This window comes from Rhincodon typus, chromosome 6 (genome assembly GCF_021869965.1).
Source record: "Rhincodon typus isolate 14 chromosome 6, sRhiTyp1.1, whole genome shotgun sequence".
NCBI classification, from domain to species: domain Eukaryota; kingdom Metazoa; phylum Chordata; class Chondrichthyes; order Orectolobiformes; family Rhincodontidae; genus Rhincodon; species Rhincodon typus.
Genome location: NC_063337.1, coordinates 41,125,554 through 41,142,250, shown reverse-complemented (window position 1 = coordinate 41,142,250; position 16,697 = coordinate 41,125,554). Strand labels below are relative to the sequence as shown.

The window sequence follows — 16,697 nt, the reverse complement described above, 5'->3', positions numbered from 1 at the left end:
GACATCAACACCACGTCATTGTGGTCTCAATCAGCCAAAATTTCTAGTTCTGCACATACCTTTTACCATGACTGTAGCTAAAGGCAGCTTTAACAAAAGAAATGCAAGTACATTTAACTTTTCGTTCATATTTCTATATTGCAGACAAGAACAAGTTTTTGCTGTTATCGAACACGTAATGTCAGCCCTCAATGTTTTTCTCAATGTGTGTGTAATGAACTGTCGTATTCGTGTGTGTAAACTGGGGGAGGAGATATTTCCAACACTGCTGCGCATTTGGACTCAGAAGCGACCCCAGGATTCCCTAAAGGAAGAAATCATTGAATTCTTCCGATTACAGCTTCGAGCTCATCATCCGAAAGGGGCCAAAGTGCCGGAAAAAGGTACAAGGGTAGACTAATGGAAGTTGTTAAATTGCCCTTTATGATTCCACAGGCTATGTATTTAATTCATAATCGTCTTGTGCATAAGTTACAAATGATGGTGAGAAAAAAAAATTGTTAAATTATTTATTTAAGTTGTTTTTTTATCAGTAACAGTACATGCATAGTTGTATATGATTTCTGGAAGCTATCTCTGCATGTTGAAATATGCACTTTCATTTCACTAGTTAAGAGCCAATTAATATGTCTAACTTGTAATCGTAAACAATGGAGAAATATGCATATATGCAGTAAGTCTCACTGATTTTCTGAAGAATCCAGAGAACTAGTATGACTGAAAACGCACACGGTTCTAAATCTTAGAAATATTGTTTGTATATTATTTATGTGTAAACTGGGTTTAAATGTATTTAAATACATTTTTTATGTTTTTGTGCAATAGGTGCTTTTGCAGCTGACTGGTTGAAATGGCAGAACCTGCTTTATAGTCTTTATGAAACAATTGTCAGTGAAGTGGGCCACATAGGAAGCAGAGGGAAATACTCAGGAGGGATGCGCCACGTTGCCGTCAAGGATAACTTAGTTGATCTGGCTGCTGATATCTGTCATCAGGTAGAGCAGAAATGAAAGTCTGATTGGTTTGGATTTTTTTTCAAATTATTCATTCATGGAATGTGGCTGTTGCTGGCTGGCCAACATTTATTGCCTATTCCTTGTTGCCCTTGAGAAGGTGGTGGCGAATTGCCTTCTTGACCCCCTGCCTCGGATTGACCCACAATGCCGTTTTGGAAGGAATTCAGGTGAAGGAATGGCGATTATATTGCCAAGTCAGGATCTTGAAGGTTGTGGTGTTCCCATGTACCTGCCGCCCATGTCGTTCTAGATGGAAGTGGTCATAGGTTTTGATTACTGACACTTCTCTGATATGTTAACTTTCAACTTTGGAGGTGGGGTGTTAGTTAATGATAATGGGTTCAATAAATCTCACATTATAGGTAACCCACTTAAGTATTCTTATACAATCGAAATGTTGAAGGATGCAAATAATATTTTTACCATGTAGATTCTAAGGTGAATTTTGTTTAATTTTTGTTTTGCTTTTAGTTGTTTGATCAAGATACCAGGGTGTTTGTGTCTTCAGTAACAGATGTTGATTCAGCACAAAGCCCCTCTCATCAGGGAACGCCAAACAAACGTCGACGTGTTGAATTAGGCTGGGAAGTGGTACGAGATGGTCTGCAAAAATCACAGAGTGATTTTGATATGGTACCTTGGTATGTTTACTTTTAAAATTAGATATGTACCTTGTGCTGAGTTTATTTTTAATTGCTTCAAACTTTACATTTATTTGGATTTCTTCATACATATCCATAGTCCACCTTATTCCCATTAGTGGGCCATTGTACATTCCTATCAAAGTTCTAGAAAGAGGGCTGAGTTTCCTGGAAAATATTTTATTCCATTTGGTAGACCTGTTGAAGTCAATGAAGACTATGGAGTTGGAATATTTTAAACTATAGTGTACAGAAATGCTGCCCATTGCTGTATTATTCTTTGTAGTTTCTCTTGTTCCTTTGCTCAACTGTTTCCCTCTTTCAACCTGAGCAAAACATTATCCCGACTGAGAAATACCTCCATCTCCCTTCCCTTTTAAGTTTACTGAAGAGTTTCCAGTATAATAGTCTTAAAAGGAATAAACTGCATGTACTAATATGTATTAACCCCCACCTCTTTTCTGCTTGAATGAGGAACTTAACTGGATTGATTCCTACATCTTTGTTGTGCTGGTTAGGCAGTAATGCTATCATTAAAAGGAAATATGTTATGAGGTTAAATGTGGAGAACTGAGTAAGAGAACAAGTGATAAACGATAGAGCATGAAAGAAATAGAAGTGAAGGAGAAAAACAACAAAAGCAATAATAGAACATAAAAACATAAGAAATAGGAGCATCTAGGTCATTTGGCCCCTCAAGCATTCCTTCCATTCAACAAGATTATGGCTGATCTGCCCCAGGCCTCAGCTCCTCTTTCCTGCCAACTCATCACAACCCTCAACTCTTTGGCATTTCGAAAGTTTATCTGCTTCCACTTTAAATACTTTCAGGAATCTAGCCTCTAGACAAGCACTACAGTCTGGGAGAAGAAATTCCTTTGCATCTTGATTTTAAATGAGTGTCACCTTATTCTGTAACTATGTCACCTAGTTTGAGATTCTCCCACTGATAAACATCTTCTCAATATTCACCCTGTAAAGCCCCCTCAGAATCCTGTATGTTTCATTAAGATCACCCCTCATTCTTCTAAGTTCTGATCAATAAAGACTGAACCTGTTTAGCTGTTCTTTGTAAGTCAACTCCTTCATCCTATTGAAGTCAACTCCTTCATCCGCCCAGTAAATCTGAAAAGCCTCACTGCCAGTATGTCCTGTCTTAAATTTTTGAACTAAAGCTCTAGGTGTCTAGTCCACGTCAACATCCTGTACAGTTACGATAATCCTTCGGTATTTTAAGCTCCAATCTCCTAGTAATTACCCCAAAATTCCATTTGCATTCTTAGTTACTTGCTGCACCTGCATGATATCTTTATCTTGTGTACAAGAACACCCAAATCCCTCTGCACTTTTTGGACTCTCTCTCTCTCGCTATTTAAATAATAGCATGCCTTCTGATTCTTCCTACTGAAGTGTAAGACCTTACATTTTCTAAGTTTGTTGAGCTGTTTTAAATGTCTTGCTATATTTCTTCCTTAATAATGGACTCTGGCATTTTGCCAACATCATGCTAATTGGTCTATAGTTTCCTTCTTTCTGTCTCCCTTCCTTCTTGAACAGGAACATTTCATTAGCAGTTTTCCAATCTGCCTTTCAACTCTGCTGAGTTCTGAATGGAGGAGGAGAAAAGCATTCACAGAACATGTAATATGTTATGCTTAAACAGCCACATCAGTTTTTCCCTCATTCATGACCATCAACCAGTCTTTGTAAACAAAAAAACTCCACTTCTACTTATGGGCATATACTTTTTTTTTTCGATATCTTCTGAGCTGAACTGAAATTTAAATTAAATTTAAATTTTGGAATTTTTAATGAAATATTAAACTTTAATGAGTATTAACACATTACAAGTTATACTATATTTTTGCTTTCATTCCTTAGGTTACAAATCACCACAGTTCTGGTTGCAAAATATCCGTCAAGTGTACCCCGCAATGAGCTTGTTCTCATTCTGACCACCTTGCACCAGATTCTCTCTCAGCAGAGACGTGGAGAGAAAATGCCTTATGTCCTTTGCTGTCTGCGTGAGATTGCTGTGTGCCAGAGACTAAAGTCAAACTTGAATAGTGCGCAGAAATTAGACCTGCAGAAACTCTGGGCCAAGATCTGGGCCATCACACTTCGGAGCATCAGCTCACAACAGACTGAGGCTGAAAGCTTTCGGCTGCTGGAGGCTATTCTTCATGGAAACCTGACTGTTCCAGACAAGGATTTCTGGAAAATCTTTTCATCCTCCACATGCCAACCATCCAGGTGAGTCTAGCATATGCAACCGTTAACATAGAACATACAACAGTTCAGCTCAGCACAGGCCTTTTGGCCCACCACGTCTGCGCTGACCATGATGCCATTGTAAACTAATTCTGTCTGCCTGCACATGGTCCGAATCCCTCTTTTCCCTGTCTGTTCGTATATTGTCTAAATGCCTCTGAAACGTTGCTAAGTTATCTGCTTCTACCATCTCTCCTGGCAGAGTGTTCCAGGCACCTACCACCCCTTAGTGTTAAAAGAAAACTTGCCTCACACATGTCCTTTAAACTTATCCCCTCTCACATTAAACCTATTCCACCTTACAGAAAAAGACTCCAACTATTCACCCTATCCATGCCTCTTATAATTTTATATACTTCTATCAGGTTGCTCATCATTCTCCAGTGCTGTAGTGAAAACAATCCATGTTTGTCCACGCTCTCCTTAGAGCTAATACATTTCAATACATTCTGGTAAACCTCTTTGCACCCTCTCCAAAGTCTCCATCTTCTTCCTATAGTCTGATGACCAGAGCCGCACACAATACTCCAAATGTGGTCAAACTCAAGTTTTTTTGTAGCTGCAACATGACTTGCCAACTTGCATACTCAATGCCCTGACTAATGAAGGCAAGCGTGCCGTACACCTTTACGATCTCATCCACTTGTATTGCAACTTTCAGGGAGCTGTGGACTTGCAACCTAAGATCCCTCTGTATGTCAATGCTCCTAAGGGTCTTGCCATTTACTTTATACTTTACTCTTGCATTTGACCTCCTAAAATGCATCACCTCATATTTGTGTAGATTAAACTCCATTTGCCATTTCTCTGCCCAACTTTTTCTAGTTGATGTATATCCTGCTGTATCTTTTGACAACCTTCTTTGCTATCTACAACTGCATCATTTTTAGTGTTGTCTGTAAAGTTGCTAATCAGACCATTTACATTTTCATCTAAATCATGAGTGGGATATATATATTACAAACAACTCAGATCCGTGCGGAACATCACTGGTCACAGATCTCCACTCAGACAAACACCCCTCCGTAGCTAATCTTTTATGACCAAGCCAATTTTGTATCCAGTTGACCAATTCATTGTGAATCTCTTGTGACTTAATCTTCTGGACCAACCTACAATGAGGGACCTTGTCTAATATTTTCATAAAGACCATGCAGACAATATCAACTGCCCTGCCTAATCAACCATCTTGGTCACTTCCTCAAAAAAGACTCTAATCAAATTTGTAAGACAAACCCCACCCCGCTCCCCCCCACCCCCGCACAAAACCATGCTGAATATCCCTAATAAGTCCATTCTTTTTCAAATGTGAGTAAATCCTGTTCCAAAGAGCCTTCTCCAATAATTTCCTTACCATTGATGTAAGGCTCACCAGCCTACAATTTCCTGTTACTCTTCTTAAACAAAATAACAATATTGGCTATTCTCCAGTCTGTGGCCAAGAAGGATGCATAGCTCTGTGTCAAGACCCCAGAAATCTCTTCCCTTACCTCCCTCAGTATCTTGGGAAAGGCCCTGGAGGCTTATCTACCTTAATATTTTTCAAGGCACTCAACATCACCCCCTCCTTGATATCGACATGCCGCAGAATATAAACTTATCCCTCCTAATTTTATTGTTATTCATGTCCTTCTCCTTGGTGAATACCGATGCAAAACTGTCATTCAGGATCTCACCCACTTCCTCAGTCTCCAAAAAAGCTAGACCTCAGATTTTTTAAAATTAATTCACACAATGTGGGCATCATTGACTAGGCTGCCATTTATTGCCAATCACTAATTACCCTACATCAGCAAAAACTGAGAACACTCCAAGTGATGGCCCAGCAAATGTAATTAAGCTGTAGAAAAGATGTAAAATTGAAAAACTATTGAATTAGTTTCCGGTAGATCAACAATTATTTAATTTTGTTTCATAAAAACTTTGTATTTTTCCCATACTCCAAACATGAGACATTATATTTTAAAAATTATTGACAATTGTTAAAAATTATTCTTAAGCTCCGCAGTTAAATGTCTCTCATGTGCATTGGCAAAATGCACTTTACCAGAAAAAATGGATGGCGTAGCTGAACATTATCTAATAACTACCGGTGACAGACCACAGACTCTCAGAGAAGCAATAATGAGGTGGCTACTGGGATACCGAGCAGAGGAAGATGTTGAAGAAAATGTGGAGCTTCCATCTGTTATCTGCAGGTTGGTCAATTAATTCTATAAACTCAAGCTGCAGGATGCTGTTTAGTCATTCAGTAATAACTGAACATCGAATTTTCCAAACTTAAATGATGCTTAACTCTGAGACTCAAGTGTGTAATCAGCCTGGCAATTTCTGGAATTGTCTAATAACCCTTTTTTAAACAGAATAGAATGAACTTCATCTTGCAAAGATGGCTAAAGCTAATTTGGAAATGTTCAAAATTGTTGATGAACAAAAAAGTAAATGTCCCATTACTTATAGCTAATGTTTCTAAAGACAAATTGACTAGAACAAACATGTTGTTATCATAATTATGTGTTTCCTCAGGGACATTACTTTTAAAAGCTGAATTTAATGTCTTCAATATTAATTTTACTTGAATAAAGCCTCCAATGTCAGGAACAACCTTATAATAGTTTTAAATCTCACACTTACTCATGGATTACACTTATAGTTCATAAGATGTAGGAGCAGATGCAGGGTATTCAACCCATCAAATCTGCTCCATCATTCAGTGAGATCATGGCTGATCTAATAATCCTCAGCTCCACTTTCTTGCCTTTTCCCATAAGCCTTGATTCCTTTATTGACTAAAAATCTGTTTATCACAGCCTTGAATCTACTTAAAGGTGGCCTTTGTGTTGTAGTGGTGATGTCCCAACCTCTGAGCCAAGAGGTCTGGCTTCACATCCACCTGCTCTAGAGATGTGTCATAACATCTCTGGAGAGGTTAGTTAGAAAATGTCTAAAACAAATACATTTAATGACCGAACCTTAACAGTCCTCTGCAGTAAGGAATTTCACAGATTCACTATCTGTCAATGTGGCGTTTGCACATTCTCCCTGTGTCTGCGTAGGTTTCCTCCCACAGTCCAAAGGTGTGCAGTTTAGGTGGATTGGCCGTGCTAAATTGCCCGTAGTGTTCTGGGATTGTAGATTAGGTGAGTTATAGAGGGATGGTTCTAGGTGGGATGCTCTGCGGGTCAGTGTGGACTTGTTGAGCCGAAGGGCCTGTTTCCACACTGTAGGGATTCTATGATCTATGATCTATGAGGAAAGAAATTCCGCCTCATAGCTGTTTTAAAGCGTGACCCTTTTTCTGAAATTATGCCCTCTGGTTCTACGTCCCCAATAAGGGGAAACAGCCTTTTCCATCTACCCTGTCAAATTCTCTTAGAACCTTTCTATTAGGTCACCTCCCATTCTTGTAAATTCTAGTGAATACAGGCACAACTTACTCAACCTCTCCTTGTAAGACAGCCCTCCATTCCCTGAAATAGCCTGGTGAGCCTTCTCTGGACTGCCTGTAATGCCAATATATATTTCTTAAGATAAGGTGTCCAAAACATTTCAGTGTTCCAGCTGTGGTCTGACTAGCACCCTTGATCAGTTTTAACAAAATCTTCCTACTTTTATATTCTATTCCCTTTGAAATAGAGGCCAATATTTCATTTGCCTTCCCTATTATCCATCGAACTTAGATATTAGCTTTGTGCTGTAGCTTTATGCAGTCTTTCTCCATTTAAATGCTGCTCTATTCTTCTGGCCAAAGTGCATAACCTTGCATTTTCCCATAATATATTCCATTTGCCAAGTTTTTGCCAACTTGCTTTACTGCGTACATCCCTCATTAGCCTCTTCGTCATCCTTAGCGTTTGCCTTCCCACTTATTCTTGTTTCATCCATAAACTTGGCCATTGTACCTTCAATTTCCTCATCCAAGGCAGTAATATATATTGTAAATATTTGTCATCCCAGCACTGATCCCTGTGGCACACCATCCTAAAAATGTCCCATTTACCCCAACTCTATCTCTGTTAGTTAACAATGCTCTATTTATGAAAATATTACATTTCCAACACCATGAAGGATCTTATTATGTAACCTCCTGAAAATCCAAATATATTGCATCTCTGCTTCTCCTTTTATCGAAACTGCCTCAAAGAATTCTGATGAATTTGTCAGGCATGATTTCCTCTTCGTTAAGCCATGCTGACTCTGCTTGGTTGTATTCTGTATTTCTAAATGCTCTGCTGTTATATCCTTAAAACAGACTCCAACATTTTCTGTATTTCCAGTATTGTATGGTTTTATTTCAGATTTCCAATATCTGTATTTTTTGCTTTTGCATTATTCTTTGTTTGCAAGCCATAAATATCATGTTTGCCTCACTGTTTTTAATAGAGATTTTCCGAATCAGCTTGTTTCTCAAATATTGGTTGTTCTGACGCTGAAGGACTGCAGAGCGGGGATGGATTTCTTTCAGTCACCTTCGCCAGAGAGGTAAACTGAATAAATATTATACCAGTAGAACCATTTTAAGGAGCTGAAATGGCTATTTCAATTGTAATCCTGCTTCACCTCAGAAGCTTCTAATAAAGTAGCATGTATTCCAAACTATTTCTTCAGCTCAAAACTAGTTTATATTGATTTCACATGTGCTATGCTGTAAACATATTAGAAAATAACATTTTTCCACAAATTTTTTTTGGGTAGAGGAACTATAAATAGAAAATATGAATTTTAGATTTGGTATTGAAGTAAATAGTGGGGTTGGATTGTGACAGACAAACTTGGTGCAATATGTAGTGATGACAGAAATGAGATGGAAAGACTAAATTATTTTCTTTTATAAAAGGAAATGCACCAGGCTTTCTGCAGTACATCAAACAAAAGTAGCGCACTTGTCAAATGTGTGAGCCTGTCAAGAGTATACAGATGTGCAAACATCTCCTATATTCTCATCTAAATTGTTCATGTTAATGACAAACAACAGTGGATCTAGCACCAATCCTTGCCGCAAGTGCTTGTCACAGACCTCCAGTCTGAATAACCACCTTCTATCACCACCCTCTGTCTTCTACCGTCAAGCCAATTTTGTATCTAATTGGCTAGCTCTCTTTGGATCCTATGTGATCTAACTTTACTAACCAGTCCAGCATGAGGAACCTTGTCAAAAGCCTTGCTAAGGTCCATGTAGACAACGTCTACTATTCTCGTTTCATCTATCTTCTTGGTCACCTCTTCAAAAAGTTCAATCAAATTTGTGGGATACGATTTCCCATCTACAAAGCCATGCTGACTATTCCTAATCAGACCTTCTCTTTCCAAATGCGTGTAAATCTTGTTTCTCAGAATCCGCTGCAACAACTTACCTACACTGACGTTAGGCTAACCGGTCTGTAGTTCCCTGGCTTTTCCTTGCTACCCTTCTTAAGTAATTGCACAACATTAGCCACACTGCAGTGTTCTGGCACCTTACCTGTGGTTGTTGATGATGTAAGTATCTCTTCAAGGGGCCTTCAATTCGTTCCCCAGCTTCCCACCATGTTCTGGGATATACTTGATCAGGTCCCAGGGATTTATCCACCTTTTATGCATCTTAAGCCCTCCAGCGCCTCCACTTCTCTAGTGTGGATTGTTTTCAAGACATCACTATTTATTTCCCCAAGTTCCCTAGCTTCCATGACTTTCTCCACAGTAAATACTGACGTGAAATATTCGTTTAGGATCTCGCCCATCTCCTGTGGTTCCACACATAGACGGCCTAGTTGATCTTTAGGGGACCCTACTGTCTCTCTAGTTACTCTTTTGCCCTTAATATCCTTGAAGAATCTCTTTAGATTCTCCTTCACCCTATCTGCCAAAGCTATCCAATGTCCCATTTCTTCCCTCCTAATTTCCCTCTAAGGTATACTCATGCACCATTATACTCCTCAAGGTTTCACTTGATCCCAGCTGTCTATACGTGACATATGCCTCCTGTTTTTTTTCTTGACCAGAGCCTCAATATCTCTAGGCATCCAGTGTTCTCTACTCCTGCCAGCCTTGCCCCTTCACACTAAGAGGAATATGCTGTCCCTGAGCTCTTGTTACCTTGTTTTTGAAAGCCTCCCACTTGCCAGACATCCCTTTACCTGCAAACTGCCTCCCCCAATCAACTTTTGAGAGTCCCTGTCTAACACCATCAAAATTGGCTTTGCCCCGTTTTAGAACTTTAATTTGTGGACCAGGTCTGTCCGTTTCCGTAACTATTTTAAAACTAATTATGGTCACTCTTCCCACACCTCCATCACCTGCCCTGTCTTATTTCCCAAGGGGAGGTTGAATTTTGCCCCTTCTCTAGTAATACCATCTGCATATTGTTTGGGAAAGTTTTCTTGAACATGTCTTTCCTGGAGGTCACCTATCTGTCTGACTCAACCTATAGTATGACCACCTCCCTGAAGCTACTATCCATCACATTTTCTGCCTCCTGTACATTTCCCAGTGCTTCCAACTGCCATTCCAACTGATCCATGTGGTCTGAGAGGATCTGCAGCCAGACACACTTCCTGCAAACATAGTCACCAGGGACACTGCTCCCTGATCTCCCACATCTGACAGGATTATTAAAATATAGAAAAACAACAAAAGTAAATGTGTAATTGAAATAAAATGAAGTAGCTATTTGGATCACAATAACTCAAAGAATAGTGACAAGGCCAAAGAGAAATATTCTGTACTGAAGCCTGATAAACAAACTGACAAGAAAGGATAGTGAATGCAAATCTAAGACTAAATGAACAGATAAGACTAGAGGTTAGAAAAAGAATAAAGGTATAAAACTGGAAATTCTGTATCAGAATGCATGTCAATATTGTATGCCAAGCAGATGAATTGAGAGTGCAAGGAGAAATAAATAAGTATGATCTGGTAACTCTTATGAGACCTGTCTGCAGGATGGCATAGATTAAATATTAAAATATTAAAAGATATAGGACATTTAGGAAGGACAGGAAACCAGAATGTGGAAATAATTTGGGTGAAGAAGTCACTGTAGGAATGGTGTAAAGGCTCCCTAGCAGAAAGCACATTATAGCAGAGTCTAAATAATTTTAAGGCTGAGGTGGATAGATTTTTGATAAGCAAGTTGAATAAATTTAGGCGGGTAGGCAGGAATGTGGATTTGAGGTTACAACCGGATCAGTGATTGACCATGATCTTAAGTGGTGGAGCAGATGCAAGAGGCCGAATTGCCTTGTACATATGTTACCTTAATTCTACAGAGGACAACAGAATTCAATAGCTGTGCAACTAAGACTAGTATCACTGATAAAGTTTTAATGACTTTACCCTTACCATTGTGAAGTATTAATAAATAACAATAACGTTTCTGTCCTCTCCAAGTATCCTAGCAGGAGAAAATCCAGCTCCAGAGGCCAAGGATGGCACAGTTTTTTCAGAATCTGAGCACCTTTTCCTGCAAACGACATTTGATGAAACTCTAAACTACAGTAACACTGTAGTATTACTTCAAAATAAGAAGTCTGCTGCATCAAGAATAAGTGTCAAACATACTTTGAAGGACAAACTGGAGGAATATCTGTTATCATTAATGGAATGTCTGCATTCTGCTGCGGTAAGTGCTTATAATACCTCCTTGCAGGAGATATTTTTTCCAAAGCTTTCTTTATTTTGAAGTATGAATTGCAAACAAGCTTTAGTTACATTCTATGAAAGGAAAGAAGGAGAATGAACTTGAATTCATGTAATTTGTGTCATAACCTCAGAATATCCAAAGAAATTAATAGCCAAATGCTACAATTGAGACGAAGCTGATGATAATATATAAGATAGGGAAGGTTTTTTTTTATTCATTTGATTGGACGTTCATTTTAGTAGAGTTAGGAACATAATAATCCATTTGGGGAAAAAAAATAATTTACACAGCCATAAAATCCTCCAATTTAAGGAAAGGACTTGACCCCAAATTTCAGATATTTCTGAAAATTTGAAACTTTAACCAAGCAAAACATTTCAGCGCACTTATTTTCCTCCAGGCATTGCAATCTTTCAAAACATTGTACAGTCTCAATGCCTGTCAAGGAAGGTGAGTCTTTATTTCCAAGGAAAGAGGAACTTGTTAACTTTGCAGCTAAGTTTAACAAATTCAAAAACAATTCTATTCCACCATCTCTCATGTACTGTCTGCATTTTGCACATACATGTAAAATATTAAGCCATGTAAAATAAAGTGAAGCCACTAAGGAAAATAGGAAAAATTATTTTAATTTAGCATATAAAATGAAGAGAAGCCTTAAAAAGGAAAACTTGAAAAAAAATGCAGGATTCAAACTTGGATTTTTAACATGGCTGATTTCAAGCAAATTGTGGTGGCAGTGAATTTGACCCTATTTAATAACAGTGGAGCTGGTAGCTTAGATAGATAATATGTGGTTTAGAATAATGCCAACAGTGCATTAGAACCTGTCTCCTCATCCTCTTGAGAGTAGAAGGCAATGTCAAACAAAACAGCCAAGGAGACGACTCAAAATGAAGTATCAGCTGACACCCAGGATCTGCACTTGGATAAAGTGCTAATGAATGAATAATTTTGTTAACTGATTAAAACAAAACTCATTTAAAAACATTTATAATTGTTAACTTCTGCAATCCTAGCAAAACTCTATCAAGAACAAGTGGACGATTTGGTATCTTGACTGCGTTAATCTACAATTCATGTCTCCAAATCACTTTTAATGTCTGTATTTTACTTATTGCTTTCAGATGGCTCCTCCAGAATGCCAGGTTCGCTGTGCAAACCTCATCACTGGTGTGCTCCAGTGTTATTCTGATATTGGTGTCATCAGTGAGGATGATGCATGTACATCTGTTCTGTTTCAGAAGGCAAAGGTATTTTACTGAGGTCTGGCTTCTACGTTCTTGATCTAGAATCTGAATACCATATCAAAGGCTGTCACATAGACGTCTGATGCTGTTGTGTAATTTCTTTAAAAGAAATTAGTTCACTCCGTTCAAAATGATTTTGAAAGCCTTTCAAGAACAGCGTTTCACCATTATTTCATTTTGAAGAAAACATTATTGACATTAGGCTGGTGCTAATGATAGTAGAGTTAGTAAATTAACAGTGCTGAAGTTTGGTTCAGAGTTTTCTGTTGATGGATGGAGGAGTGTGTGTGTATCTGTGCCTTCTTGTTTTGCTAATCTCTGTTTACTCTTTCTTAACCCCTCTAGTCTGTCACCAGGCCCTGGCCACCACAATTCACAAATATTTGCACTTGATATTATTTAACAATTTAACTTGGAGGCTAAGTGTGCTAAACAGTTTTGACTTGTGTAGTGAGACTGATGTAAAAGTTCAGATTTAGTACTGGAATAGAATAAAACAGAAACTGGCCAATTGTGGAATGCTCGATAGTAAACGCACGGTTATATTTATCAATCTGGTTATCTCTCCTCGAGTTTAAAATCTATTCAAAAAACTGGATTGCTTTTTCCCCACTTTTATTAATAATTATAATTTTCAGCAACTTTTTTTGGTAATGTTTATGTGTGGTCTATCTTAATTTTGTTTGGGTTGCTTGAATTGAGTTATTGCTACCACTTTTCTCACAGTTAATTAAATCAGCAGTTAAATTTCACTTAGCACTAGAAAGAATGGAACAAGAGAATAAAGAAATATCAAAATCATGCATTTTTTTTTTTTCACATTTTATGCCGTATCACTGTCATTGTACGTGAACCTTGGTATAATATTGGTGAACTGACATAAGTTCAAATTTTGTTAAAGCAAGATAGGGGTTTGTCGTACAGTAACGTGTGACACTCTTTATTTTGTATCATTAGCTGTGGCAATTTGTATTTATTGATCTAAGTGCTATTGGATTATAATTATTGACTTAAGTAGCTCTGTCCCTGTGAAATAAGCCAGCGTCATGATTTCTGTCAGATTTTGCCTCACTGAGTTTGCCTTCAAAGGGATCGAACAAGTGTGCATGTGAAAGAGATACATCATCTGACTTGTGTCACTTGTGCTGTGTATTCTGGGATGTTTTTGCTCTACTCACCAGCAGCCAGAAGGCTTTGAGATTTGCAAAAGAGGAATGCAACTACAAACCTGTAGCTGTGCTCCACATTTATCCTTACCTTACCAGTGCAACCTTGAGGGGCAGACCTATAACAGCGGTTGCATATGGCCATGCTGGTAAATTGGGACAGGAAATTAAGGCACATACACAAATAGAAGTTGCTGGAAAAACTCAGCAGGCCTGTCAGCATCTGTGAAGAGAAAATCAGAGTTAATGTTTCGGGTCTGGTGACCCTTCCTCCGAACTGATGGTAGCTGTGAAAACGTCCATTTATATGCAGAAAATAAGGGAGGAAGATGGGATAGAGAGCTAACGATAGGATAGAGCCTGAACAGCGAGAACAGCAGTTGGATAAACAAAAGAGTTGATAACGATCTGTCTAGCAGGGTGAGTAGTTGTTAATGGGGACTGTTAGTGACTAACAATAGGTAGTGTGTAATGACAGGCTATGTGATAACAAAACCTGATGTATGTCGGGTAAGGGGCTAGGACATGGGAGAGTTAGGCCCTAAAATGATTGAATTTGATATTGAGTCCCGAAGGCTGCAGGTTCCCCAAGTGGAAAACAAGGTGTTGTTCTTCCAGCTTGCATTGAGCTTCGCTGGATCACTGCAGCAGTCCAGCGGCTGAGATGTTGGCCAGGGAACAGGGTGGTGTGTTGAAGTGGCAGGCAACAGGTAGCTCAGGATCTTTTGTGCAAGCTTTGTTTCCCCAGTGTAGAGGAGACCACATTGTGAGCAGTAGACTAGATTCTGGGAAGTGCTTCACCTGGAAAGTATGTTTGGGCCCTTGGATAGTGGAGACGGAGGAGGTAAATGGGTAGGTGTTGCACCTTCGCCGGTTGCAGGGGAAGGTGCCGTGGAGCTGTGAGTGGGGGATGTTGGGGGTGAAGGAAGAATGGATCGGTTATCAATTTGGAACCATTGCAGAGGCTGAGTGCCAGCTCTCAGATACCTCCTCCTCTCTTCCCCTGGACCATGACCCCACCATGACACATCACGCTATAGTATCTACCACAGTAACTGATCTCATTTCATCTGGTGACCCTTCCACGCACCACCACCTCCCCCCAACTTCCAAATTGATAGTCCCCCAGCCCCGCACAGCTTGCTTCTACCTCCTTCCTAAAATCCACAAAAAAGACTGTCCGGGCAGGCACGTTGTTTCAGCCTGCTCCTGCCCAAGAGAACTCATCTCTTCCTACCTTGACTCAGTCTTCTCTTCCCCTGGTCCAATCCTACCCATGTATATCCGTGATTTCTCTGATGTCTTACGCCAGTTTCAAAACTTCCAGCTGCCTCCTATTCACCATGGACGTGCAATCCCTTTACACATCCATACCCCACCAGGAGGGTCTTAGGGCTATCCGCTTCTTCCTGGAGCAAAGGTATGAACTGTCCCCACCCACCACCACCCTCCACCACCCTCCTCCACTTGGCCGGGCTTGTCCTCACCCTCAACAACTTCTTTTTTAACTCCTCTCATTTTCTTCAGGTCAGAGGGGTAGCTGTGGGTACCCACACGAGCCTCAGTTATGCCTGTCTCTTCGTGGAGTATGTGGAACATTCCTTGTTCCAGTCCTGTTCTAGCCTCCACCCACAACTCTTTCTCCGATATATCGATGGCATCATCGGTGCTGCTTCCCTCTCTTGCCCAGAATTAGAAAAGTTCATCGACTTTTGCTTCCAATTTCCACCCTACCCTCACTTTCACCTGGTCTATCTCTGACTCCTCCCTTCCCTTCCTTGACATTTCTGTTTCCATTTCTGGGGATAGACTGGCCACTAATATCCACTACAAACCCACTGACTCCCACAGCTACCTGGATTATACGTCCTCACACCCTACTTCCTGTAAAAACTCCATCCCATTCTCTCAGTTCCTCCGTCTCCGTCGTATATGTTCAGATGAGGCCAACTTTGACAAGGGAGCCTCCGAAATGGCAACCTTCTTCCTCAACTGAGGATTCCCCAACACCGTTATCGACAGGACCCTCAACCGGGTCCAACCCATCTCCCGCACTTCGGCCCTCACCCTTTCTCTTCCCTCCCGCAACAGCATTAGGGTTCCCCTTGTCCTTACCTATCATCCCAGCACCCACATCCAGAAGATCATCAGACACCATTTCTGCCACCACCAGACACATATTCCCTTCCCCTTCCTTGTCCACCTTCCGTAGGGACCATTCCGTCTGGGACACCCTGATCCACTCTTCCTTTACCCCAACACCCCCGCCACAGCCCCACAGCACCTTCCCCTGCAACCAGCGAAGGTGCAACACCTGCCCATTTACCTCCTCCCTCCTCACTATACAAGGGCCCTAAACATACCTTGCAGTTGAAGCAACCCTTCACCTACACTTCCCAGAATCTAGTCTACTGCATTCACTGCTCACAATATGGTCTCCTCTGTGTTGGGGAACAAAGTGTAGATTGGGTGACTGCTGTACATTCTGCTCACAAAAAAGACCCTGAGCTACCTGTTGCCTGCCACTTCAGCACACCACCCTGTTCCCTGGCCAACATCTCTGCCTCTGGCCTGCTGCAGTGTTCCAGTGAAGCTCGACACAAGCTGGAAGAACAACACCTCATTTTCTGCTTGAGGACCCTGCAGCTCTCTGGACTCAATATCGAGTTCAATTTTTTGAGGGCCTAACTCTGCCATATCCCAGCACCCCCACCCCCACACAGCAGGCCTTG

At 40.2% G+C, this 16,697-nt stretch overlaps 1 protein-coding gene across 8 annotated transcripts in view; it reads left to right on the top strand.

The window, feature by feature from the left end:
• atm (ATM serine/threonine kinase) overlaps nt 1-16,697 on the top strand; it is a 164,430-nt gene that overhangs the window by 22,555 nt on the left and 125,178 nt on the right. For 7 of the 8 annotated variants that reach the window (XR_007262335.1, XM_048598373.1, XM_020533011.2 and 4 more), the window contains 8 exons: nt 145-383; nt 826-995; nt 1,488-1,657; nt 3,539-3,910; nt 5,929-6,126; nt 8,312-8,410; nt 11,297-11,528; nt 12,677-12,802. Coding sequence is in view for 7 of the 8 variants with exons in the window: in XM_048598373.1 (XP_048454330.1) it covers nt 145-383; nt 826-995; nt 1,488-1,657; nt 3,539-3,910; nt 5,929-6,126; nt 8,312-8,410; nt 11,297-11,528; nt 12,677-12,802 (1,606 nt within the window). In the remaining variant the exon portion in view is untranslated. Of the gene's footprint in view, nt 1-144; nt 384-825; nt 996-1,487; nt 1,658-3,538; nt 3,911-5,928; nt 6,127-8,311; nt 8,411-11,296; nt 11,529-12,676; nt 12,816-16,697 lie in introns of all 8 variants that reach the window. The other variant, XM_048598377.1, reaches the window with a different exon arrangement.